This window comes from Parambassis ranga, chromosome 24 (assembly GCF_900634625.1).
Source record: "Parambassis ranga chromosome 24, fParRan2.1, whole genome shotgun sequence".
NCBI lineage: Eukaryota > Metazoa > Chordata > Actinopteri > Ambassidae > Parambassis > Parambassis ranga.
Genome location: NC_041043.1, coordinates 16593854 through 16621534, shown reverse-complemented (window position 1 = coordinate 16621534; position 27681 = coordinate 16593854). Strand labels below are relative to the sequence as shown.

Here is a 27681-nt window from a genome sequence, read left to right as displayed (position 1 = left end):
ACACACAGACACACACCCACACGCTGTGTGTGTTTTCTCCTCTGTGGACGTCAAACAAGCCCAAACATTTCCCTTTCTAAAGGGTTACATGTTCAAATCAGCATCAGAACTCAGCTCAGCAGCAGCACAGACATTTAGAAGTCAGTTAATATGCAGACATTTACAGGATTTTACAGATGTGAAACTAACGTGCTGAAAATGCTGCAGAATTTGTAAAATGCTGTTTCTTTTGGTTGTAAATGAGATGTTTAATAAAAGGGTCCAATAAGTGAACAAAGAAGGTGAAGATGTTTGCAGATGTTGTACTTTATATTTGGTCAGAGGACTCGCACACCTGCAGCTGCTCTGCCTCCACTGAACTGATGTTTTTGTGACTCAGATGAACAAATATTGTGTCTGATCTTGGGCCTGATGTGCAAGCTGCTGCTCTGCTGAGACTCCTGAGGGAAAAGCAGCTGTGACACCAGAATCTCACCTGCAGCAGGTGCTCAGGGGGAAAGATTACATTTCCAAAATAGAAGTCTGTGATTCCTCTGAGAAACCCCCAGACAGGGTCTGCTAATGAACGTTATTTACATGATTCAATCTGTGTTTTTTCAGATTTGTAATTCACTTAAAATAATTAATAAACAAATAATGGAATATTTTCCAGATAAATGTGTATATTTACTGTAATGTTTAGATTTTAAAGTTCTAATAAAACCCTGCTGTGCCACTGCGGCCCCGGTTGTACTGCGACAATACTGACACCTGGTGGAGCTACAGTAGTAATAATCACCATTATTTAAACGGTTTTTGTTGTTATGATTAAAAAAAATATAGTTAATTAACGCAGCAGTTGTTGTATATTGTAAAAAGTTCAAGTTAAAGGCAATAACTAAAACCTACACTTCAATGCGCTTGTTGGTAACTTGTCCCTGTTCAGCTTCCATACGCCGGAAGTAGCTGTAGCCTGTTAGCTAGCTGTTAGCGTCCACACCGCAAGGGCACAACATCCGTCACCTGCGGACAGTTGAGCTTGTTTAGACATTTTTTTGTTGCCTTCTTCTATCTATCAAGAGGCCAACAGAAGTTCAACCAGCTGCAGACCTAAAGGTGAGTTACTAAAGACGCAACATGAAGGTTAAACCTTTAATTCAAACTGAATACTGAAACGGTTTGCTAACGCCATGTTGCCGGTGTGTCACAGGGACAGTTAGTTCAGCAGCTCTTGGCTTAAGGAACACAGGTGGACACATGGAATGAAAAAAATATATCTAAATAAACATGAAATAGAATGAAGTAAAACTAACAAAGCAAATTAAATGTTTAAAGTGACCAGTATGAATATATTGTACAAAGTGCAGCTTATTAATGTTCAGAAGTACAGTCTGTGTACAGACTCTGCTCAGTCAGGCAGAAGGCTTCTTTTTCCAGACACATACAGAGAACCCGGAAGCAGAGCACCACTACATCACATTTATTTATATCACTGCATCACATTTGTGTTTGTGTGTCTCCTCAGATGTCTCCTAAAACTCTGCATCCTCTGGCCAGGAGACTGATGAAGGGAGTGATCGTTCTGGAGCTTCTGGGCGTCTTCGGAGCGTACGGCCTGTTTCACATGATGAACAACAATCAAGGTATCATTGTGAAACAGTCAAGTGAGCCACAAGGAAAATCTAAGGTGACTACACGACTACATGCGGGAGCAATAGGCCAAAAAAAGTAAAGCCCGTTTTATAGAACTGTCTTTAAGAAATGGCCAAGATGCTGCAGGAGAGACCGCTTATCAGTAATTTTATTGAAAATAAAAAACTTGTTATTTATTATTTATAGTTTATAATTTATTTATATATATTTTTTAAATTCTGTCTTTCAATGAGTCTATGGGATTTTAGTGCCAATTCAACCTTCCATTCCTCCACAATCCTGCAGGATATTTTCATGAAACTCACTGTAGAGATAGAGAACACCCTCTGTAAGAATAATCCAGTGAAATATGTGCTGCAGCTTTGAAGGATTATTTATGGTGATTTTTTTAAAAATGCACCGTTTCTTAAAAAATCTGGATTTTAGTGCCAATTCAACCTTCCATTTCTCCACAATCCTGCAGGATATTTTCATGAAGCTCACTGTAGAGATAGAGAAGACCTTCATTAACAATAATCCAGTGAAATATATGCTGCAGCTTTGAAGGATTATTTATGGTGATTTTTTAAAAATGCACAATTTCTCAAATATTCAGATTTTAGTGCCAATTCAACCTTCCATTTCTCCACAATCCTGCAGGATATTTTCATGAAACTCACTGTAGAGATAGAGAACACCCTCTGTAAGAATAATCCAGTGAAATATATGCTGCAGCATTGAAGGATTATTTATTGTGATTTTTTAAATATGCACCGTTTCTTAAAAAATCTGGATTTTAGTGCCAATTCAACCTTCCATATCTCCACAATCCTGCAGGATATTTTCATGAAACTCACTGTAGAGATAGAGAAGACCTTCATTAACAATAATCCAGAGAAATATATGCTGCAGCTTTGAAGGATTATTTTTAGTGATTTTTTAAATATGCACAATTTCTTAAAAAATTTTGATTTTAGTGCCAATTCAACCTTCCATTCCTCCACAATCCTGCAGGATATTTTCATGAAACTCATCATGGAGATAGAGAACACCCTCTGTAAGAATAATCCAGTGAAATATATGCCGCAGTTTTGAAGGATTATTTATAGTGATTTTTTAAAAATGCACAATTTCTTAAAAAATGTGGATTTTAGTGCCAATTCAACCTTCCATTCCTCCACAATCCTGCAGGATATTTTCATGAAGCTCACTGTAGAGATAGAGTAGACCTTCATTAACAATAATCCAGTGAAATATGTGCTGCAGCTTTGAAGGATTATTTTTAGTGATTTTTTAAAAATGCACAATTTCTCTATACTTCAGATTTTAGTGCCGATTCAACCTTCCATATCTCCACAATCCTGCAGGATATTTTCATGAAACTCACTGTAGAGATAGAGAAGACCTTCTGTAAGAATAATCCAGTGAAATATATGCTGCAGCTTTGAAGGATTATTTATGGTGATTTTTTAAATATGCACAATTTCTTAAAAAAGTGGATTTTAGTGCCAATTCAACCTTCCATTCCTCCACAATCCTGCAGGATATTTTCATGAAGCTCACTGTAGAGATAGAGAAGACCTTCATTAACAATAATCCAGTGAAATATATGCTGCAGTTTTGAAGGATTATTTATGGTGATTTTTTAAAAATGCACAATTTCTCAAATATTCAGATTTTAGTGCCAATTCAACCTTCCATTTCTCCACAATCCTGCAGGATATTTTCATGAAACTCACTGTAGAGATAGAGAACACCCTCTGTAAGAATAATCCAGTGAAATATATGCTGCAGTTTTGAAGGATTATTTATGGTGATTTTTTAAAAATGCACCGTTTCTTAAAAAATCTGGATTTTAGTGCCAATTCAACCTTCCATTTCTCCACAATCCTGCAGGATATTTTCATGAAACTCACTGTAAAGATAGAGAAGACCTTCATTAACAATAATCCAGTGAAATATATGCTGCAGTTTTGAAGGATTATTTATGGTGATTTTTTAAAAATGCACAATTTCTCAAATATTCAGATTTTAGTGCCAATTCAACCTTCCATTTCTCCACAATCCTGCAGGATATTTTCATGAAACTCACTGTAGAGATAGAGAACAGAGAACACCCTCTGTAAGAATAATCCAGTGAAATATATGCTGCAGTTTTGAAGGATTATTTTTAGTGATTTTTTAAAAATGCACAATTTCTTAACAAATTTGGATTTTAGTGCCAATTCAACCTTCCATTCCTCCACAATCCTGCAGGATATTTTCATGAAACTCACTGTCTAGATAGAGAAGACCTTCATTAACAATAATCCAGTGAAATATATGCTGCAGCTTTGAAGGATTATTTTTAGTGATTTTTTAAAAATGCACAATTTCTCTATACTTCAGATTTTAGTGCCGATTCAACCTTCCATATCTCCACAATCCTGCAGGATATTTTCATGAAACTCACTGTAGAGATAGAGAAGACCTTCATTAACAATAATCCAGTGAAATATATGCTGCAGCTTTGAAGGATTATTTATGGTGATTTTTTAAAAATGCACAATTTCTTAAAAAAGTGGATTTTAGTGCCAATTCAACCTTCCATTCCTCCACAATCCTGCAGGATATTTTCATGAAACTCACTGTAGAGATAGAGAACACCCTCTGTAAGAATAATCCAGTAAATTTGTGCTGCAGCTTTGAAGGATTATTTATGGTGATTTTTTAAAAATGCCCCGTTTCCCTAAAAAAATCTGGATTTTAGTGCCAATTCAACCTTCCATTCCTCCACAATCCTGCAGGATATTTTCATGAAACTCACTGTAGAGATAGAGAACACCCTCTGTAAGAATAATCCAGTGAAATATATGCTGCAGTTTTGAAGGATTATTTATGGTGATTTTTTAAAAATGCACCGTTTCTTAAAAAATCTGGATTTTAGTGCCAATTCAACCTTCCATTTCTCCACAATCCTGCAGGATATTTTCATGAAGCTCACTGTAGAGATAGAGAAGACCTACATTAACAATAATCCAGTGAAATATGTGCTGCAGCTTTGAAGGATTATTTATGGTGATTTTTTAAAAATGCACAATTTCTCAAATATTCAGATTTTAGTGCCAATTCAACCTTCCATTTCTCCACAATCCTGCAGGATATTTTCATGAAGCTCACTGTAGAGATAGAGAAGACCTTCATTAACAATAATCCAGTGAAATATATGCTGCAGCTTTGAAGGATTATTTATGGTGAATTTTTAAAAATGCACCGTTTCTTAAAAAATTTGGATTTTAGTGCCAATTCAACCTTCCATTTCTCCACAATCCTGCAGGATATTTTCATGAAGCTCACTGTAGAGATAGAGAAGACCTTCATTAACAATAATCCAGTGAAATATATGCTGCAGCTTTGAAGGATTATTTATGGTGATTTTTTAAAAATGCACCGTTTCCCTAGAAAAATCTGGATTTTAGTGCCAATTCAACCTTCCATTTCTCCACAATCCTGCAGGATATTTTCATGAAACTCACTGTAGAGATAGAGAAGACCTTCATTAACAATAATCCAGTGAAATATATGCTGCAGCTTTGAAGGATTATGTATGGTGATTTTTTAAAAATGCACAATTTCTTAAAAAAGTGGATTTTAGTGCCAATTCAACCTTCCATTCCTCCACAATCCTGCAGGATATTTTCATGAAGCTCACTGTAGAGATAGAGAAGACCTTCATTAACAATAATCCAGTGAAATATATGCTGCAGTTTTGAAGGATTATTTATGGTGATTTTTTAAAAATGCACAATTTCTCAAATATTCAGATTTTAGTGCCAATTCAACCTTCCATTTCTCCACAATCCTGCAGGATATTTTCATGAAACTCACTGTAGAGATAGAGAACACCCTCTGTAAGAATAATCCAGTGAAATATATGCTGCAGTTTTGAAGGATTATTTATGGTGATTTTTTAAAAATGCACCGTTTCTTAAAAAATCTGGATTTTAGTGCCAATTCAACCTTCCATTTCTCCACAATCCTGCAGGATATTTTCATGAAACTCACTGTAAAGATAGAGAAGACCTTCATTAACAATAATCCAGTGAAATATATGCTGCAGTTTTGAAGGATTATTTATGGTGATTTTTTAAAAATGCACAATTTCTCAAATATTCAGATTTTAGTGCCAATTCAACCTTCCATTTCTCCACAATCCTGCAGGATATTTTCATGAAACTCACTGTAGAGATAGAGAACACCCTCTGTAAGAATAATCCAGTGAAATATATGCTGCAGTTTTGAAGGATTATTTATGGTGATTTTTTTAAAAATGCACAATTTCTTAAAAAAGTGGATTTTAGTGCCAATTCAACCTTCCATTCCTCCACAATCCTGCAGGATATTTTCATGAAACTCACTGTAGAGATAGAGAACACCCTCTGTAAGAATAATCCAGTGAAATATGTGCTGCAGCTTTGAAGGATTATTTATGGTGATTTTTTAAAAATGCCCCGTTTCCCTAAAAAAATCTGGATTTTAGTGCCAATTCAACCTTCCATTCCTCCACAATCCTTCAGGATATTTTCATGAAACTCACTGTAGAGATAGAGAACACCCTCTGTAAGAATAATCCAGTGAAATATATGCTGCAGTTTTGAAGGATTATTTATGGTGATTTTTTAAAAATGCACCGTTTCTTAAAAAATCTGGATTTTAGTGCCAATTCAACCTTCCATTTCTCCACAATCCTGCAGGATATTTTCATGAAGCTCACTGTAGAGATAGAGAAGACCTTCATTAACAATAATCCAGTGAAATATATGCTGCAGTTTTGAAGGATTATTTATGGTGATTTTTTAAAAATGCACAATTTCTCAAATATTCAGATTTTAGTGCCAATTCAACCTTCCATTTCTCCACAATCCTGCAGGATATTTTCATGAAGCTCACTGTAGAGATAGAGAAGACCTTCATTAACAATAATCCAGTGAAATATATGCTGCAGTTTTGAAGGATTATTTATGGTGATTTTTTAAAAATGCACAATTTCTCAAATATTCAGATTTTAGTGCCAATTCAACCTTCCATTTCTCCACAATCCTGCAGGATATTTTCATGAAGCTCACTGTAGAGATAGAGAACACCCTCTGTAAGAATAATCCAGTGAAATATATGCTGCAGCTTTGAAGGATTATTTATGGTGATTTTTTAAAAATGCACAATTTCTCAAATATTCAGATTTTAGTGCCAATTCAACCTTCCATTTCTCCACAATCCTGCAGGATATTTTCATGAAGCTCACTGTAGAGATAGAGAAGACCTTCATTAACAATAATCCAGTGAAATATATGCTGCAGCTTTGAAGGATTATTTATGGTGATTTTTTAAAAATGCACCGTTTCCCTAGAAAAATCTGGATTTTAGTGCCAATTCAACCTTCCATTTCTCCACAATCCTGCAGGATATTTTCATGAAGCTCACTGTAGAGATAGAGAACACCCTCTGTAAGAATAATCCAGTGAAATATATGCTGCAGCTTTGAAGGATTATTTATGGTGATTTTTTAAAAATGCACAATTTCTCAAATATTCAGATTTTAGTGCCAATTCAACCTTCCATTTCTCCACAATCCTGCAGGATATTTTCATGAAACTCACTGTAGAGATAGAGAAGACCTTCATTAACAATAATCCAGTGAAATATATGCTGCAGTTTTGAAGGATTATTTATGGTGATTTTTTAAAAATGCACAATTTCTCAAATATTCAGATTTTAGTGCCAATTCAACCTTCCATTTCTCCACAATCCTGCAGGATATTTTCATGAAGCTCACTGTAGAGATAGAGAACACCCTCTGTAAGAATAATCCAGTGAAATATATGCTGCAGTTTTGAAGGATTATTTTTAGTGATTTTTTAAAAATGCACAATTTCTTAACAAATTTGGATTTTAGTGCCAATTCAACCTTCCATTCCTCCACAATCCTGCAGGATATTTTCATGAAACTCACTGTCTAGATAGAGAAGACCTTCATTAACAATAATCCAGTGAAATATATGCTGCAGCTTTGAAGGATTATTTTTAGTGATTTTTTAAAAATGCACAATTTCTCTATACTTCAGATTTTAGTGCCAATTCAACCTTCCATATCTCCACAATCCTGCAGGATATTTTCATGAAACTCACTGTAGAGATAGAGAAGACCTTCATTAACAATAATCCAGTGAAATATATGCTGCAGCTTTGAAGGATTATTTATGGTGATTTTTTAAAAATGCACAATTTCTTAAAAAAGTGGATTTTAGTGCCAATTCAACCTTCCATTCCTCCACAGTCCTGCAGGATATTTTCATGAAACTCACTGTAGAGATAGAGAAGACCTTCATTAACAATAATCCAGTGAAATATATGCTGCAGCTTTGAAGGATTATTTATGGTGATTTTTTAAAAATGCACAATTTCTTAAAAAAGTGGATTTTAGTGCCAATTCAACCTTCCATTCCTCCACAATCCTGCAGGATATTTTCATGAAACTCACTGTAGAGATAGAGAACACCCTCTGTAAGAATAATCCAGTGAAATATGTGCTGCAGCTTTGAAGGATTATTTATGGTGATTTTTTAAAAATGCACAATTTCTCAAATATTCAGATTTTAGTGCCAATTCAACCTTCCATTTCTCCACAATCCTGCAGGATATTTTCATGAAACTCACTGTAGAGATAGAGAAGACCTTCTGTAAGAATAATCCAGTGAAATATATGCTGCAGCTTTGAAGGATTATTTATGGTGATTTTTTAAAAATGCACCGTTTCTTAAAAAATTTGGATTTTAGTGCCAATTCAACCTTCCATTTCTCCACAATCCTGCAGGATATTTTCATGAAGCTCACTGTAGAGATAGAGAAGACCTTCATTAACAATAATCCAGTGAAATATATGCTGCAGCTTTGAAGGATTATTTATGGTGATTTTTTAAAAATGCACAATTTCTCAAATATTCAGATTTTAGTGCCAATTCAACCTTCCATTTCTCCACAATCCTGCAGGATATTTTCATGAAGCTCACTGTAGAGATAGAGAAGACCTTCATTAACAATAATCCAGTGAAATATATGCTGCAGCTTTGAAGGATTATTTATGGTGATTTTTTAAAAATGCACCGTTTCCCTAGAAAAATCTGGATTTTAGTGCCAATTCAACCTTCCATTTCTCCACAATCCTGCAGGATATTTTCATGAAACTCACTGTCTAGATAGAAAAGACCTTCATTAACAATAATCCAGTGAAATATATGCTGCAGCTTTGAAGGATTATGTATGGTGATTTTTTAAAAATGCACAATTTCTTAAAAAAGTGGATTTTAGTGCCAATTCAACCTTCCATTCCTCCACAATCCTGCAGGATATTTTCATGAAGCTCACTGTAGAGATAGAGAACACCCTCTGTAAGAATAATCCAGTGAAATATATGCTGCAGTTTTGAAGGATTATTTTTAGTGATTTTTTAAAAATGCACAATTTCTTAACAAATTTGGATTTTAGTGCCGATTCAACCTTCCATATCTCCACAATCCTGCAGGATATTTTCATGAAACTCACTGTAGAGATAGAGAAGACCTTCATTAACAATAATCCAGTGAAATATATGCTGCAGTTTTGAAGGATTATGTATGGTGATTTTTTAAAAATGCACAATTTCTCAAATATTCAGATTTTAGTGCCAATTCAACCTTCCATTTCTCCACAATCCTGCAGGATATTTTCATGAAACTCACTGTAGAGATAGAGAACACCCTCTGTAAGAATAATCCAGTGAAATATATGCTGCAGTTTTGAAGGATTATTTATGGTGATTTTTTAAAAATGCACCGTTTCTTAAAAAATCTGGATTTTAGTGCCAATTCAACCTTCCATTTCTCCACAATCCTGCAGGATATTTTCATGAAGCTCACTGTAGAGATAGAGAAGACCTTCATTAACAATAATCCATTGAAATATATGCTGCAGTTTTGAAGGATTATTTTTAGTGATTTTTTAAAAATGCACAATTTCTTAAAAAAGTGGATTTTAGTGCCAATTCAACCTTCCATTTCTCCACAATCCTGCAGGATATTTTCATGAAACTCACTGTAGAGATAGAGAAGACCTTCATTAACAATAATCCAGTGAAATATATGCTGCAGCTTTGAAGGATTATTTATGGTGATTTTTTAAAAATGCACAATTTCTCAAATATTCAGATTTTAGTGCCAATTCAACCTTCCATTTCTCCACAATCCTGCAGGATATTTTCATGAAACTCACTGTAGAGATAGAGAACACCCTCTGTAAGAATAATCCAGTGAAATATATGCTGCAGTTTTGAAGGATTATTTTTAGTGATTTTTTAAAAATGCACAATTTCTTAACAAATTTGGATTTTAGTGCCGATTCAACCTTCCATATCTCCACAATCCTGCAGGATATTTTCATGAAACTCACTGTAGAGATAGAGAAGACCTTCATTAACAATAATCCAGTGAAATATATGCTGCAGCTTTGAAGGATTATTTATGGTGATTTTTTAAAAATGCACAATTTCTTAAAAAAGTGGATTTTAGTGCCAATTCAACCTTCCATTCCTCCACAGTCCTGCAGGATATTTTCATGAAACTCACTGTAGAGATAGAGAAGACCTTCATTAACAATAATCCAGTGAAATATATGCTGCAGCTTTGAAGGATTATTTATGGTGATTTTTTAAAAATGCACAATTTCTTAAAAAAGTGGATTTTAGTGCCAATTCAACCTTCCATTCCTCCACAATCCTGCAGGATATTTTCATGAAACTCACTGTAGAGATAGAGAACACCCTCTGTAAGAATAATCCAGTGAAATATGTGCTGCAGCTTTGAAGGATTATTTATGGTGATTTTTTAAAAATGCCCCGTTTCCCTAAAAAAATCTGGATTTTAGTGCCAATTCAACCTTCCATATCTCCACAATCCTGCAGGATATTTTCATGAAGCTCACTGTAGAGATAGAGAAGACCTTCATTAACAATAATCCAGTGAAATATATGCTGCAGTTTTGAAGGATTATTTATGGTGATTTTTTAAAAATGCACAATTTCTCAAATATTCAGATTTTAGTGCCAATTCAACCTTCCATTTCTCCACAATCCTGCAGGATATTTTCATGAAACTCACTGTAGAGATAGAGAAGACCTTCTGTAAGAATAATCCAGTGAAATATATGCTGCAGCTTTGAAGGATTATTTATGGTGATTTTTTAAAAATGCACCGTTTCTTAAAAAATTTGGATTTTAGTGCCAATTCAACCTTCCATTTCTCCACAATCCTGCAGGATATTTTCATGAAGCTCACTGTAGAGATAGAGAAGACCTTCATTAACAATAATCCAGTGAAATATATGCTGCAGCTTTGAAGGATTATTTATGGTGATTTTTTAAAAATGCACAATTTCTCAAATATTCAGATTTTAGTGCCAATTCAACCTTCCATTTCTCCACAATCCTGCAGGATATTTTCATTAAGCTCACTGTAGAGATAGAGAAGACCTTCATTAACAATAATCCAGTGAAATATATGCTGCAGCTTTGAAGGATTATTTATGGTGATTTTTTAAAAATGCACCGTTTCCCTAGAAAAATCTGGATTTTAGTGCCAATTCAACCTTCCATTTCTCCACAATCCTGCAGGATATTTTCATGAAGCTCACTGTAGAGATAGAGAACACCCTCTGTAAGAATAATCCAGTGAAATATATGCTGCAGCTTTGAAGGATTATTTTTAGTGATTTTTTTAAAAATGCACAATTTCTTAAAAAATTTGGATTTTAGTGCCAATTCAACCTTCCATTTCTCCACAATCCTGCAGGATATTTTCATGAAACTCACTGTAGAGATAGAGAAGACCTTCATTAACAATAATCCAGTGAAATATATGCTGCAGTTTTGAAGGATTATTTATGGTGATTTTTTAAAAATGCACAATTTCTCAAATATTCAGATTTTAGTGCCAATTCAACCTTCCATTCCTCCACAATCCTGCAGGATATTTTCATGAAGCTCACTGTAGAGATAGAGAACACCCTCTGTAAGAATAATCCAGTGAAATATATGCTGCAGTTTTGAAGGATTATTTTTAGTGATTTTTTAAAAATGCACAATTTCTTAAAAAATTTGGATTTTAGTGCCAATTCAACCTTCCATTCCTCCACAATCCTGCAGGATATTTTCATGAAACTCACTGTAGAGATAGAGAACACCCTCTGTAAGAATAATCCAATGAAATATGTGCTGCAGCTTTGAAGGATTATTTATGGTGATTTTTTTAAAAATGCACCGTTTCTTAAAAAATCTGGATTTTAGTGCCAATTCAACCTTCCATTCCTCCACAATCCTGCAGGATATTTTCATGAAACTCACTGTAGAGATAGAGAAGACCTTCATTAACAATAATCCAGTGAAATATATGCTGCAGCTTTGAAGGATTATTTATGGTGATTTTTTAAAAATGCACCGTTTCCCTAGAAAAATCTGGATTTTAGTGCCAATTCAACCTTCCATTTCTCCACAATCCTGCAGGATATTTTCATGAAGCTCACTGTAGAGATAGAGAAGACCTACATTAACAATAATCCAGTGAAATATATGCTGCAGCTTTGAAGGATTATTTTTAGTGATTTTTTAAAAATGCACAATTTCTTAAAAAATTTGGATTTTAGTGCCAATTCAACCTTCCATTCCTCCACAGTCCTGCAGGATATTTTCATGAAACTCACTGTAGAGATAGAGAAGACCTTCATTAACAATAATCCAGTGAAATATATGCTGCAGCTTTGAAGGATTATTTATGGTGATTTTTTAAAAATGCACAATTTCTTAAAAAAGTGGATTTTAGTGCCAATTCAACCTTCCATTCCTCCACAATCCTGCAGGATATTTTCATGAAACTCACTGTAGAGATAGAGAACACCCTCTGTAAGAATAATCCAGTGAAATATGTGCTGCAGCTTTGAAGGATTATTTATGGTGATTTTTTTAAAAATGCACCGTTTCTTAAAAAATCTGGATTTTAGTGCCAATTCAACCTTCCATTTCTCCACAATCCTGCAGGATATTTTCATGAAGCTCACTGTAGAGATAGAGAAGACCTTCATTAACAATAATCCAGTGAAATATATGCTGCAGCTTTGAAGGATTATTTATGGTGATTTTTTAAAAATGCACAATTTCTCAAATATTCAGATTTTAGTGCCAATTCAACCTTCCATTTCTCCACAATCCTGCAGGATATTTTCATGAAACTCACTGTAGAGATAGAGAAGACCTTCATTAACAATAATCCAGTGAAATATATGCTGCAGTTTTGAAGGATTATTTTTAGTGATTATTTAAAAATGCACAATTTCTCTATACTTCAGATTTTAGTGCCGATTCAACCTTCCATATCTCCACAATCCTGCAGGATATTTTCATGAAACTCACTGTAGAGATAGAGAAGACCTTCATTAACAATAATCCAGTGAAATATATGCTGCAGCTTTGAAGGATTATTTATGGTGATTTTTTAAAAATGCACAATTTCTTAAAAAAGTGGATTTTAGTGCCAATTCAACCTTCCATTTCTCCACAATCCTGCAGGATATTTTCATGAAGCTCACTGTAGAGATAGAGAAGACCTTCATTAACAATAATCCAGTGAAATATATGCTGCAGCTTTGAAGGATTATTTATGGTGAATTTTTAAAAATGCACCGTTTCTTAAAAAATCTGGATTTTAGTGCCAATTCAACCTTCCATTTCTCCACAATCCTGCAGGATATTTTCATGAAGCTCACTGTAGAGATAGAGAAGACCTTCATTAACAATAATCCAGTGAAATATATGCTGCAGCTTTGAAGGATTATTTATGGTGATTTTTTAAAAATGCACCGTTTCCCTAAAAAAATCTGGATTTTAGTGCCAATTCAACCTTCCATTCCTCCACAATCCTGCAGGATATTTTCATGAAACTCACTGTAGAGATAGAGAACACCCTCTGTAAGAATAATCCAGTGAAATATATGCTGCAGCTTTGAAGGATTATTTATGGTGATTTTTTAAAAATGCACAATTTCTCAAATATTCAGATTTTAGTGCCAATTCAACCTTCCATTTCTCCACAATCCTGCAGGATATTTTCATGAAGCTCACTGTAGAGATAGAGAAGACCTACATTAACAATAATCCAGTGAAATATATGCTGCAGCTTTGAAGGATTATTTTTAGTGATTTTTTAAAAATGCACAATTTCTTAAAAAATTTGGATTTTAGTGCCAATTCAACCTTCCATTCCTCCACAGTCCTGCAGGATATTTTCATGAAACTCACTGTAGAGATAGAGAAGACCTTCATTAACAATAATCCAGTGAAATATATGCTGCAGCTTTGAAGGATTATTTATGGTGATTTTTTAAAAATGCACAATTTCTTAAAAAAGTGGATTTTAGTGCCAATTCAACCTTCCATTCCTCCACAATCCTGCAGGATATTTTCATGAAACTCACTGTAGAGATAGAGAACACCCTCTGTAAGAATAATCCAGTGAAATATGTGCTGCAGCTTTGAAGGATTATTTATGGTGATTTTTTTAAAAATGCACCGTTTCTTAAAAAATCTGGATTTTAGTGCCAATTCAACCTTCCATTTCTCCACAATCCTGCAGGATATTTTCATGAAGCTCACTGTAGAGATAGAGAAGACCTTCATTAACAATAATCCAGTGAAATATATGCTGCAGCTTTGAAGGATTATTTATGGTGATTTTTTAAAAATGCACAATTTCTCAAATATTCAGATTTTAGTGCCAATTCAACCTTCCATTTCTCCACAATCCTGCAGGATATTTTCATGAAGCTCACTGTAGAGATAGAGAAGACCTTCATTAACAATAATCCAGTGAAATATATGCTGCAGTTCTGAAGGATTATTTTTAGTGATTTTTTAAAAATGCACAATTTCTTAAAAAATTTGGATTTTAGTGCCAATTCAACCTTCCATTCCTCCACAATCCTGCAGGATATTTTCATGAAACTCACTGTAGAGATAGAGAAGACCTTCATTAACAATAATCCAGTGAAATATATGCTGCAGCTTTGAAGGATTATTTTTAGTGATTTTTTAAAAATGCACAATTTCTTAAAAAATTTGGATTTTAGTGCCAATTCAACCTTCCATTCCTCCACAGTCCTGCAGGATATTTTCATGAAACTCACTGTAGAGATAGAGAAGACCTTCATTAACAATAATCCAGTGAAATATATGCTGCAGCTTTGAAGGATTATTTATGGTGATTTTTTAAAAATGCACAATTTCTTAAAAAAGTGGATTTTAGTGCCAATTCAACCTTCCATTTCTCCACAATCCTGCAGGATATTTTCATGAAGCTCACTGTAGAGATAGAGAAGACCTTCATTAACAATAATCCAGTGAAATATATGCTGCAGCTTTGAAGGATTATTTATGGTGAATTTTTAAAAATGCACCGTTTCTTAAAAAATCTGGATTTTAGTGCCAATTCAACCTTCCATTTCTCCACAATCCTGCAGGATATTTTCATGAAGCTCACTGTAGAGATAGAGAAGACCTTCATTAACAATAATCCAGTGAAATATATGCTGCAGCTTTGAAGGATTATTTATGGTGATTTTTTAAAAATGCACCGTTTCCCTAAAAAAATCTGGATTTTAGTGCCAATTCAACCTTCCATTCCTCCACAATCCTGCAGGATATTTTCATGAAACTCACTGTAGAGATAGAGAACACCCTCTGTAAGAATAATCCAGTGAAATATATGCTGCAGTTTTGAAGGATTATTTTTAGTGATTTTTTAAAAATGCACAATTTCTTAAAAAATTTGGATTTTAGTGCCAATTCAACCTTCCATTCCTCCACAGTCCTGCAGGATATTTTCATGAAACTCACTGTAGAGATAGAGAAGACCTTCATTAACAATAATCCAGTGAAATATATGCTGCAGTTTTGAAGGATTATTTTTAGTGATTATTTAAAAATGCACAATTTCTCTATACTTCAGATTTTAGTGCCGATTCAACCTTCCATATCTCCACAATCCTGCAGGATATTTTCATGAAACTCACTGTAGAGATAGAGAAGACCTTCATTAACAATAATCCAGTGAAATATATGCTGCAGCTTTGAAGGATTATTTATGGTGATTTTTTAAAAATGCACAATTTCTTAAAAAAGTGGATTTTAGTGCCAATTCAACCTTCCATTTCTCCACAATCCTGCAGGATATTTTCATGAAACTCACTGTAGAGATAGAGAACACCCTCTGTAAGAATAATCCAGTGAAATATGTGCTGCAGCTTTGAAGGATTATTTATGGTGAATTTTTAAAAATGCACCGTTTCTTAAAAAATCTGGATTTTAGTGCCAATTCAACCTTCCATTTCTCCACAATCCTGCAGGATATTTTCATGAAGCTCACTGTAGAGATAGAGAAGACCTTCATTAACAATAATCCAGTGAAATATATGCTGCAGCTTTGAAGGATTATTTATGGTGATTTTTTAAAAATGCACCGTTTCCCTAAAAAAATCTGGATTTTAGTGCCAATTCAACCTTCCATTTCTCCACAATCCTGCAGGATATTTTCATGAAACTCACTGTAGAGATAGAGAAGACCTTCATTAACAATAATCCAGTGAAATATATGCTGCAGCTTTGAAGGATTACTTTTAGTGATTTTTTAAAAATGCACAATTTCTTAAAAAATTTGGATTTTAGTGCCAATTCAACCTTCCATTCCTCCACAGTCCTGCAGGATATTTTCATGAAACTCACTGTAGAGATAGAGAAGACCTTCATTAACAATAATCCAGTGAAATATATGCTGCAGCTTTGAAGGATTATTTATGGTGATTTTTTAAAAATGCACAATTTCTCAAATATTCAGATTTTAGTGCCAATTCAACCTTCCATTTCTCCACAATCCTGCAGGATATTTTCATGAAACTCACTGTAGAGATAGAGAAGACCTATATTAACAATAATCCAGTGAAATATATGCTGCAGTTTTGAAGGATTATTTATGGTGATTTTTTAAAAATGCACAATTTCTCAAATATTCAGATTTTAGTGCCAATTCAACCTTCCATTTCTCCACAATCTTGCAGGATATTTTCATGAAACTCACTGTAGAGATAGAGAACACCCTCTGTAAGAATAATCCAGTGAAATATATGCTGCAGTTTTGAAGGATTATTTTTAGTGATTTTTTAAAAATGCACAATTTCTCTATACTTCAGATTTTAGTGCCGATTCAACCTTCCATATCTCCACAATCCTGCAGGATATTTTCATGAAACTCACTGTAGAGATAGAGAAGACCTTCATTAACAATAATCCAGTGAAATATATGCTGCAGCTTTGAAGGATTATTTATGGTGATTTTTTAAAAATGCACCGTTTCTTAAAAAATCTGGATTTTAGTGCCAATTCAACCTTCCATTTCTCCACAATCCTGCAGGATATTTTCATGAAGCTCACTGTAGAGATAGAGAACACCCTCTGTAAGAATAATCCAGTGAAATATGTGCTGCAGCTTTGAAGGATTATTTATGGTGATTTTTTAAAAATGCACCGTTTCTTAAAAAATCTGGATTTTAGTGCCAATTCAACCTTCCATTCCTCCACAATCCTGCAGGATATTTTCATGAAACTCACTGTAGAGATAGAGAAGACCTTCATTAACAATAATCCAGTGAAATATATGCTGCAGCTTTGAAGGATTATTTTTAAAAATGTAGTTTCTCAAAAATGTTGAATTTTTCATTAGGAGTTAATGGAATTTTAGTGCCAATATAACTTCAAATTTCTTCACAATCCTGTTATAGAATATTTATTACAGCCATGAAAATATCAACAGACCTTGTTGAAGCATTTTGGTCCTCCTGGGTTTCCCTAACATACTACGCATGCAGTCACACACCTTAAATTTTCAGTGCGGCTCACTTTACTGCAGTGGGAGCAAGCGGAGTGTTCGTATTCACTAACAAGCCCCTCTGTGTTTCCTCTCCAGATTTCAGGAGCACAATGAACAGGAGGTGTCCATCCATCCTGGAAGGTAAGCAGATGAGTCCATGCTTCCAGCTTTAACCCTTATGCACTGTTCGGGACATTTTTGTCCTCTGAGAGTAATTTTTCTGTTTATTTTGGCCATAACTTTGTCAATATGTCAGCAAATTGAATAATTTTTGCTCAACAAGCTTAATTTTACATAAATTTTGTTAATATGATTTTAAAATTTTTCATAGGTCAACAGTACACTGTTTGCAAATTTTACCCCCTTATGTGTTGTTCGGGACAAAAACGTCCCCTAACTTTAACGGTCTTAAAAATATATCAGATAAATATTTTTTTTGAAAATTTTTTGCATAGACCTTTTAATTAACTTCAGTTCTAATCAACAGTAGTGAAAAAAATCATTTTCCTCCAGGATTTTAACCCTTTAATCACCAATTTTATAAGGGGTGGTGCTGAAAATTAGAAAAAAAAACACACAAAATGGCTCATTTTTAATAGAAAAGGTGAATGTGGACTGGAGTTTTTTTAACCTTTATTACAGTCTTGGTCATGTCAAACATCAGTAAAAAAATTGTTTACTCTATGAAAACTGTGGTTGTACTCACAGACAACAAGGTCAGTGTGCAAATGGCTCTCTTCCTCTCTAACATACACACAGTGTGTAGACACACAGTTATGTGCTAAAATACTCCCTATAACTCCATATACAAGCCAGAAAGGCCTGCAGGTAAAGGGTTAATATGGTCATTAAGTTGTTAACTGTAAAAATCACAAATGTTCCCTCCTACCAACAGGGTAAACCACCAACAATCAAGAATGCATGATTATGTAGTGCCATGGCTGTGCAGTCAAAAAAAGTGTGTTTATAATGTAAGTCTATGGGAGAAAGAATGAAAATCCAGTGCTGTGCAAAAACTAATAATGCAATAAAGTCAATTTTGTTACTGATGTTTGACATGACCAAGACTGTAATAAAGGTTCAAAAGAATCCAGTCCACATTCACCTTTTCTATTAAAAATGAGCCATTTTGTGTGTTTTTTTTCCAATTTTCAGCACCACCCCTTATAAAATTGGTGATTAAAGGGTTAAAATCCTGGGGGAAAATGATTTTTTTCACTACTGTTGATTAGAACTGAAGTTAATTAAAAGGTCTATGCAAAAAAATTTCAAAAAAATATTTATCTGATATATTTTTAAAACTTATTTTAAAGTTAGGGGACATGTTGATGAAGATTCTCAGTCATCCAGGTCATCATACGTAGAGAAGGTTGAAGCAAGGCGTCTGGACTTGTAGAGTTTTCTAGAAGACGTTTCGCTGCTCATCCAAGCAGCTTCATCAGTTCTAACTGTTTGGTGGGGAAACATGGTTTATATGTGGTTACAGACCTCAGTGGGTGGGTCTGGGTAAAACTTAAAAAACTTAAAAAACAATAGCACTAAATGTTTGGGGACGTTTTTGTTCCGAACGACACACAGTGTTTGCGAACGTTGCACAAGGGATTACAGAAAAATCTGTCCATCAGAGCACAAACCCCAGGATGAGAGCTAGTTCAGTACCACTGTGTAGCAGCATGGAGCCCATCTGTAAGAGGGGTTTATATCTCAGGTTATATCAGTGGGTCGGTAACGTTGATCTGCGGTTTATCGCATCAGAACACAGAGGCTGTTATAAAGTTGTTTTTATTGAATACTTACAATAGAACATTTGTTGAAAATCCAAATGACCAACATCAAGTCCTTTCATTTCACACAACCTCAGTGCGGCCGTCGGATCCTAGTGATTCCGTCTGCGGCTGACAGCCTGGATCTGAAACCCACTTCCTGTTTGTCCCTTTGATCTTCCCAGTTTACTACCAGTCCAACGAGTGGGCGGGAGTGTACGGCATCCGAGAGCGAGACCACGAGGCCTGGGCATCCAAACAGGACTGAAGGCATCTGACGCTCCAAAGTCCACGACAACAATAACAGCTGCTACTTCTTCTTCTTGCCCACAAACGTCCTGCTTCCTCTGTGGACTCGGCCGAACGTCTTCCTTTTGTTGAACGTGGTCTTCTTCTTGCGCAGCGTCTTGGCGTCGCGGCCGTGAATCCAGTCGTCACGCTGAGACTCCCACTTCAGCTGCTTCAAGCCTGCAGGAAGACAAAGACAAGAAGAGACGTCAGGTGTGAGTGTCTGTGTGTGAGTGAGTCTGAACAGAGCAGTTTAAGTTCTGCTCCTGATCTTCAGGACAGTGTGTGTCTACAGGAGGAATCATGACAGCGACCACATGATTCCTCCTGTCCTGAAGATCAGGAGCAGAACTGAAACTGCTCTGTTTACTTACTTACTCTCTCTCTCTCTCTCTCTCACACACACACTCTCTCTCTCTCTCTCTCTCACTCTCACTTACACACTCTCTCTCTCTCTCTCTCACACACACACTCTCTCTCTCTCTCTCTCACACACACACTCTCTCTCTCTCTCTCTCTCTCTCTCACACACACACTCTCTCTCTCTCTCTCTCACACACACACACTCTCTCTCTCTCTCTCTCACACACACACACTCTCTCTCTCTCTCTCTCTCACACACACACGCTCTCTCTCTCTCTCACACACACACGCTCTCTCTCTCTCTCTCTCACACACTCTCTCTCTCTCTCTCTCTCTCACACACACACACCTCTCTCTCTCTCTCTCACACACACACACGCTCTCTCTCTCTCTCTCACACACACACGCTCTCTCTCTCTCTCACACACACACGCTCTCTCTCTCTCTCTCTCACACACTCTCTCTCTCTCTCTCTCTCTCTCTCACACACACTCTCTCTCTCTGAAAGGCTGAACCTGCTGTTGACGTGTGAAACATTGAATGTGTCACTTGTTGACGTGTGGTGTTTCCTCTGTGGAGGAGTTATTAAATGCAGCTGGTATCCAGCACACCGAACCCTCCTCTGTCTGTTTTTGTTCAGATTTAAATGTGTGTAAGTGTGTGTACCGCCGCCGTCACCTTCAGCTCAGCGTGTGATGATGTCGTATCGTACCTGCTTTGTCTTTGTTGGCCATGGCGTTCAGCCCGACGCTGTCGAACTTGGAGCCGGAGTTTTCATCCAGCAGGGAGCCAAACTGAAAAATGAAACACACAAATCAATCGGGGGATCAATAATCCATCCATGTTCGTCCAGGAGGCAGCGTCCAGCCTGCCCCCACAGCTTATTATAACTCACCTCTTCTGCAGAAGCAAACATGGCCGCCTGCTTCCGCTTCTTCTTCTTGGTGCCTTTGGAACCTGAAAGAACAAACGGGGGTTGTTATCTTCATTCTGCCGTCAGTGTGTGTGATTCTTCACACTCAGCACCGACCCAAAGAGAAGTCGAGCTCCTCCGACGGTTTTCTCTTCCCCTTCTTAGTCCGAGGAGTGACGTCAGGAGCCTTCATCTCATCTTCATCTTCATCTGAAGAGAAACAAAATCTGATTTTAATTCCAGGAAAATACACCTTTTACATCAGCGTGTGTGTGTGTTCTGCTCTAACACCATGTTTCCTGTGATGAAGATGTCTGATGTGAACTCACCACAAAATGCAGCCTCCTCATCCTCATCCTCGTCCTCCTCGTCCTCCTCCAGCTCTGGAACTGAAACAAAGAGAAAACAGTTCCTCTGGGTTCACTGTGACAAAACCTGCACAGAAACAGATCTCTGTGTACCTTCATCATCCTCATCCTCTTCATCACCGTCAGGATCCATGAACATTCCTCCTTCCTCATCCAGTTCTTCTCCGAAATCTTCCTCGTCCATGCTGCCCAGAGACACCTCCTCATCGTCCAGGTCGCCCTCGTCCAGGTCGTCCGAGTCCTCAGAGTCGTCTTCAGCTTTCTTACCCGTCTTACTCTTCACATTACTGACAGAGGAAGAGGAGGGTTCAGTCATCGGCCCGTAGTACACCACAGAACATCACACACACACACACACACACAGAGACACACACAGACAGACACACACAGACAGACACAGACAGACAGACACACAGACACACTGTAACAAACCGATTTACTTAAACTAGAAGATCAAAGTCTTCCTGATGTGAGGTGAGAATCATAAATTACTGATCTGGCCGTCAGCTGAGACAAGATCCAATAAAGAGGTTCACTGTACCAGACATTTGACAGTTAATTTTTCATGGTGTTAAAAACAAAAATAAACCTGATGACTGACCCGGCAAAGTCCAGATCCTCGTCAGCCAGGTCGGTGAAATAAGAATCTCCTTCAACAGAATCTGTGAAAAACAAACGGTCAGTTCTTCCCTGAAAGAACATTTTTACACATGCAATATGAAACTGTATTTATATTTGTGTTTTATATTTTTAGACTAATTATTCAACAACTGTCAAATAATTTGATCATTATGGTTATTTTTAATTTATGGTCATCTTTATGTTTATCTGAGGTTTAGAAATAAAGTTTGAATATTGAGCAGCAGCTCTTTAATGTGTTTGCTTCACAGACAAACCCCGACTTTAACCCTGTTTTAACCCTGTTTTAACCCCGACTTTAACCCTGTTTTAACCCTGCCTTTAACCCGTTCCTCGGCTCAGTCAGACCATTACAGAAATGTTCTGCTCTCCATCTCTCACCGAGAAGTTTCTCAAACTCTTCGTCGTCCACGTCCTCCACGCTCTCGTTGTCGCCGCCTCCTCCTCGCTGCCGCGCCTGCTTCTCCTGCTGGTGTTTCTTAAAAAAGCTGCAAACAAAATGACATTTAAAAAAAAAAATCAACAAGTTCATAAAATGAGGACGTGATGATGAACGAGCCGTGACTGACCGATGGAAGAAGATCTGATCCACGGGAACCTGACTCTCCTCTTTGGACAGAAACTCTGCGCTGTTCACTGACACAGAACACAAGCATTACACACAACCACACACAACCACACACAACCACACACAACTCAGGTCAACAATTCAGTCCAGTTCAGTCTGTGTGCTGTAACTTTAGAACTGTCTGCTTCACAGAGACCCAGAGCCTGAACCTCAAGAGCAACAGTGGCAAGAAAAACTTCTTTTAACAGGATACATACATATGATGAGTTATCAAATAATTAAATTAAAACAATGAGGAACAACAGAGACCGGAGCAGACGACGAGCATTAGAATGATCAGAGGGCGGACTGCAGGTCTGGAGGAAGAGAGAGAGAGAGAGAGAGAGAGAGAGAGGCACAAAACTACCAGTCCTACACATTATGTTTAAGGCTGACTACACGCCTTACTAAACAGAAATGTTTTAGTCTGGTCTTAAAGGTGGAGGTGGTGGAGGCGGTGTCTGCCTCATGAACTGAAGCTGCTTCCATAGTAGAGCTGCCTGACAGCTAAAGACTCGTCTGTGATGAATCCTAGGAACCTAGGAAAGTAAAGCTGCACTCTGAGATCTGAGGGTTCTGTTAGGAACATACGGTACGATCAGGTCCTGCAGAGATCCTGGAGCTAGTCCATGTAGAGCCTTGTAGGTAAGGAGAAGGATTTAGAAGGTTATTCTTGAGCCCACTGGGAGCCAGTGAAGAGACGCTGGAACAGCAGAGATATGATCCCGTTGGCTGCTTCCTGTCAGAACTGCAGTCTTCCGTCTGTATCAGTGGGAACGATGTGGACATAGTCCCATCTTACAAGTTCCTGGGTGTCCAGGTCTCCTGCTGCCCCGCTGCTCTAAGGACCGGGACAGGAAGTCCTTCCTGCCGTCCGCCATCAGACTCTATAACTCCTCTGTGACTGAGCTGAGCTCACTGACTCGGACTGAAGCATCATCACAGCTTCAAACTGCTCAGTTACATCAGCTGTAAAGATAAAGTAGTAAATAAAAAAATAATAAAGTAAAGAGGAGGAAGTCACCTGGTACAGAGTTGAGCGGTAGTCTCTGTCGGGGCATCATCGCTGCAGCATCTGTGTTTTCTGAGGAGCAGAAAGGATTTTCAGATTCTTCATCACAAACATTAAACAGTTCAGAGGCGGCGTCGGGTTCTCACGTTTTCCTCTCAGCTGTTTGGGGTTCCTGAAGACGAAACGGTCCAAGAACCTGATGAGGGTGAAGTCCTGCAGCGGGTCGCCCGAGTACTGGATGAAGTCTCCCTGTGGGAAGAAAACAGGTCGAGTAACGGAGCGGCTGGTGTAATGGTGGCGGAGCTGCTGGAGGGGGAGGGGGGGGGGGCCTACCTGCAGGATGGTTTTAGCGAACAGCGCCACAGACGGGTGGAAGTGCAGAGCGAGCTGCAGACACACAGAGTTCAGGCTCAACACACACGTTCTTTCCTGTGCAGAATAATGAATGAAATGTTCAGGAGCACGGCGTCGTCTCTCACCCTCTGCAGCTCCCATAGCGTCGTGTGGTTGGCGCCGCAGAACAGCGGGTTCCTGTGCAGCGGGTCGTAGCTCTGCAGGCTCTTCCCTCCTGAGAACAGAATAGAACAAGGATCAGCATCAGAACAAGAATTTTTCACGCCCACCAGCTTCAGGTCAGAGACTCTAAATATTTGTCATGTGACGGCGGCTCATGTGCATCAATCAGGACTTCCTGGTTTCACCAACAAAAGGTTTTGTTTTTGGAGTGGTTAGCTTAGCGTGTGGAGTGGTTAGCTTAGCGTGTGGAGTGGTTAGCTTAGCGTGTGGAGTGGTTAGCTTAGCGTGTGGAGTGGTTAGCTTAGCGTGTGCAGTGGTTAGCTTAGCGTGTGGAGTGGTTAGCTTAGCGTGTGGAGTGGTTAGCTTAGCGTGTGCAGTGGTTAGCTTAGCGTGTGCAGTGGTTAGCTTAGCGTGTGCAGTGGTTAGCTTAGCGTGTGGAGTGGTTAGCTTAGCGTGTGCAGTGGTTAGCTTAGCGTGTGGAGTGCGCTGAGCTAAGCTTCGGTTTAATTTTCAGACTGAACTGCATTTTAAACGTGATCAATGACCCTCAGTCTGCTGATTGGTTGTGACAGGTTTCAGTTCTCAGCGCCTCCAGCGTGGCTCACACCCGTGTTCATTTTGTTGACGAATCATTTTCGCCAAATCATTAACGAATAAAAACGAGATGGAATTATTGATGGAGACGAGATCCAATCAGAGGAAATTTTGTTTGTGGAAGGGACGAATCAGGAAATGGCAGAGAGCCAATCAGGAGTGATATTTCTGCGTTGTAAGGACTTTACACACACATGATGTAACCCCGCGATGCTGGAAGGAGGCGTACCCATGAAAGGTAACACAGAAACAGGAGAAGAACAGACACATGGACACACTGATAAAAAAAAGAGACGCTTTTCAAACCATGTGGAGCGACATTTGCAGACGAGTCGTCTTAACATCCGTTCAAAGATACACGTGACAAAATCTATAAATGAAGACAGCGCTGCTGATGGTTTTACAGCATGTGACCTGTTTCTAAGTTGTCACTGAAGTATTTTGCTGTAGTTATGGAGGATTCAAAATCCACGGCAGATTTAGTCTGAAACTAGACTAAAATTAAATGACATTTTAGTCACAAGACTAAAATAAAAATGAATCAAAAATGGCTGCCAAAACGAACACTGGCTCACACACCTTCCAGGTTCTGGTGATGTACCCACGATGCCGTGGGCTTGGCCTCTCCCGTCTCTGCACTCGTTCCTTCCTCCTGTTTGTCAGCATCCACAAAGCGCTCTTCCTCCTCCTCCTCCTCGTCCTCAGCCTCGGCGAGGTCTTTGAACTCCTCCTCCCCATCCTCAGTGAGCACAGCACAGAGACGTGTTAGAAAACAGGTGAACAGGTGAATGGAAAGCTCCCAGAGACCCGCTCACCTGTCCCTCCTGCAGCAGCAGCTTCAGGCCCGGTTTGGCCTTGATGACCTCCGACACCAGGAAGAGCGCTCCGCACGTGAAGCTGGCGTTCTGCTCGGCGCTGACCTGCAGCAGCCGCTTCACGAAGGCTTTGACCCGCCTCAGCGCCACATCGGCCTTCAGAGATTTGTAGAGCAGGTTGAGGAACATGCTCTGTCTAGAGGACGAGGACAGGCCGGGGTCCAGCAGCTTCCTGCGGAGAGGAGGACGAGGATGAACATCTTCATCTTCACAAACACACACTCTCTTCCTGCTTCGCCGTTACCTGTACAGAGTCACGTAGTATCGGTCCGAGACGCTCTGCTGCATGTCCATCACCTGGAACAGCAGCATGAGCGCCTGCACGGCCGTGTTGAACTTCACCACGTGCACCACCTTGAAGAGCGTGTCCAGCTGCTCCTTCACCTTCTCGTCCCCGGAGCTGGCGTAGGGATACGCCCTGTTCACGCCCGACAGCAGCGCGCTCAGCATCTTTGACTCGATGTCCTTCTTCTTGATGCAGGCGCGGAAGAAGGCGAAGTAGATGGTGATGAGTTTGGCGGCGAGCTCGGCCTCGTCGTGGCTCAGCATCACCTGGCTGAGGAAGCAGGCGGCGTAGTACTGCGCCTTCGGGCTGATGTTGGGCCGGAACATGAGCCGCTCCACCTCGGAGCACACCACCACCTTCATGTTGGGGTGTTTGTGCAGCAGCGTCTCCAGCAGGTACGACGCTTTGGCCGCCATCTTGTACTCGGGGTCTCCCAGCTTGTTGACGACCTGGATGAGCAGCGCCCGCTCCTGCTCCGGGCGGTTGCACAGCAGCTCGTGGGCGGTGGTCAGCGCCTTCACCTTGGTGGCCGCCACCGTGTCGTGAGCCACTGAATCCAGAGCCGTCACGAATTCCGCCACGTGATGCTTCAGCTGGTGCTCGAAGTACCAGAGGATGAGGCGGCGGTCGCGGGCGTCACGGTTCCCACTGGCCCTCTCCTCCAGCGTGTCAAACGGGTGCTGGGCGAAGGGGCGGAGCTTCCTGTTTTCTGGCAGCAGGTTGGACAGCAGCAGCTCCTGCAGCGTGTCTATTGCCATCAGACCCATCCGCCGGCTGCCCTTTTTCTTCACCATGCTAACCAGGTTCTCAACATGGCACAGCATATGCACCGGAGCATCCTGAATCAGAACCGTCATGGCCGCCATCCTGTCCGCCAGCACGCCGGAGGAGACAACGGTCTTCATCCAGGCGGAGTTGGCTCCTTTCTGCAGGCTCTTCTTGTTCTTGTAGAGCTCCGCCTCGGCCTCGAACAGCCGCTGAGCGAGCGCCCTGTACTGAGAGACCAGCGAGGGGTCCTGCGGCGCCGACGAGCCCTCGGTCGTGTACTCCAGGTCGAACCACTTCCCCCCGGGTTTGATCAGCAGGACCTGCCTCTGCTGAAACTCAAACATGTTGCCGCTCTGCTTCGCCTTCCTCCCCGCCGACACTGGAGCGTCTGTGGTCTTCTTCGCTTCCTGGTCGCCAGCCTTTGATGGAGCCCCAGATGTCTGCTCCTCCTCTGCCGCTGCTGCTTTCTTCACTTTGGCCTTTTTGCTTTTTTCACTGGCTCCAGCAGCAGCGGTGGAGGCGGCGCCGCCCTCCTGCTCCTCCTTGATGACCTGCTGTTCAGCATACGCCCGGATGCCCAGTTTAATGATGAACTTCTCCAGCTCGCCCTCCTCCAGGTCGTCGATCGCTTTTTTGTCCCCTCCATCAACGAGCTCCTTGGAGTCCTCCAGGCCAGCGAGGAGGACGTAGTCAGCCTAAAGATGGAGGAGGCGACAGAGACGTTCATAAACCCACTCCTCCTTCTTGTGACCTTATTATTGATTATTAATTATTTATCAAACTCCACATTACTGTACATTTAGCCTGTTGATGCTAAATTTGTGTCACACGAAATAAAACACGTGTAACATTCTGTATATTTACGTCCGCGAACATCAACAACACGTAGCTAGCTAAACTCACCCGCGTCCCTCCGAGCAGTAGAATCTCGTCCACACTGAGCTCCTCTTCATCCTGCTTCACTTTGTCTTCATCTTCGTCAGCTGCTGACTCTTCCTCTTCCTCTCCGCCGCTGTTTTCAGCCTCCGGTTCGTTTTCTTCCTCCTTAAATGTCACTTTATTCGCCGTTTTGGACTTTTTCCGTTGCTTGTTTTTCGCTGCCAT

The 27681-nt window shown here is 39.1% G+C and overlaps 2 protein-coding genes across 2 annotated transcripts; one reads left to right on the top strand and one right to left on the bottom strand.

Annotated features, from left to right (window-relative positions):
- Positions 1 to 956: 956 nt before the first annotated feature.
- LOC114428276 (protein CEBPZOS-like) lies at positions 957 to 19668 on the top strand. The gene is made up of 4 exons (XM_028396556.1): positions 957 to 1095; positions 1505 to 1622; positions 17682 to 17726; positions 19534 to 19668. Exons 2-4 carry the CDS (start codon positions 1505 to 1507, stop codon positions 19614 to 19616), a joined length of 246 nt encoding a protein of 81 aa, XP_028252357.1. The 5' UTR covers positions 957 to 1095; the 3' UTR covers positions 19617 to 19668.
- cebpz (CCAAT enhancer binding protein zeta) lies at positions 19352 to 27681 on the bottom strand. Its single transcript, XM_028396532.1, has 17 exons — positions 27481 to 27681; positions 25768 to 27272; positions 25464 to 25695; positions 25228 to 25387; positions 24018 to 24106; positions 23872 to 23925; positions 23685 to 23787; positions 23551 to 23610; positions 22489 to 22555; positions 22301 to 22407; positions 21882 to 21942; positions 21374 to 21567; positions 21242 to 21301; positions 21030 to 21122; positions 20895 to 20956; positions 20712 to 20793; positions 19352 to 19816 (listed from the first exon to the last, which is right to left on the bottom strand). The coding sequence occupies exons 1-17, from the start codon at positions 27679 to 27681 to the stop codon at positions 19659 to 19661; spliced, it is 3288 nt and encodes a 1095-aa protein (XP_028252333.1). The 3' UTR covers positions 19352 to 19658.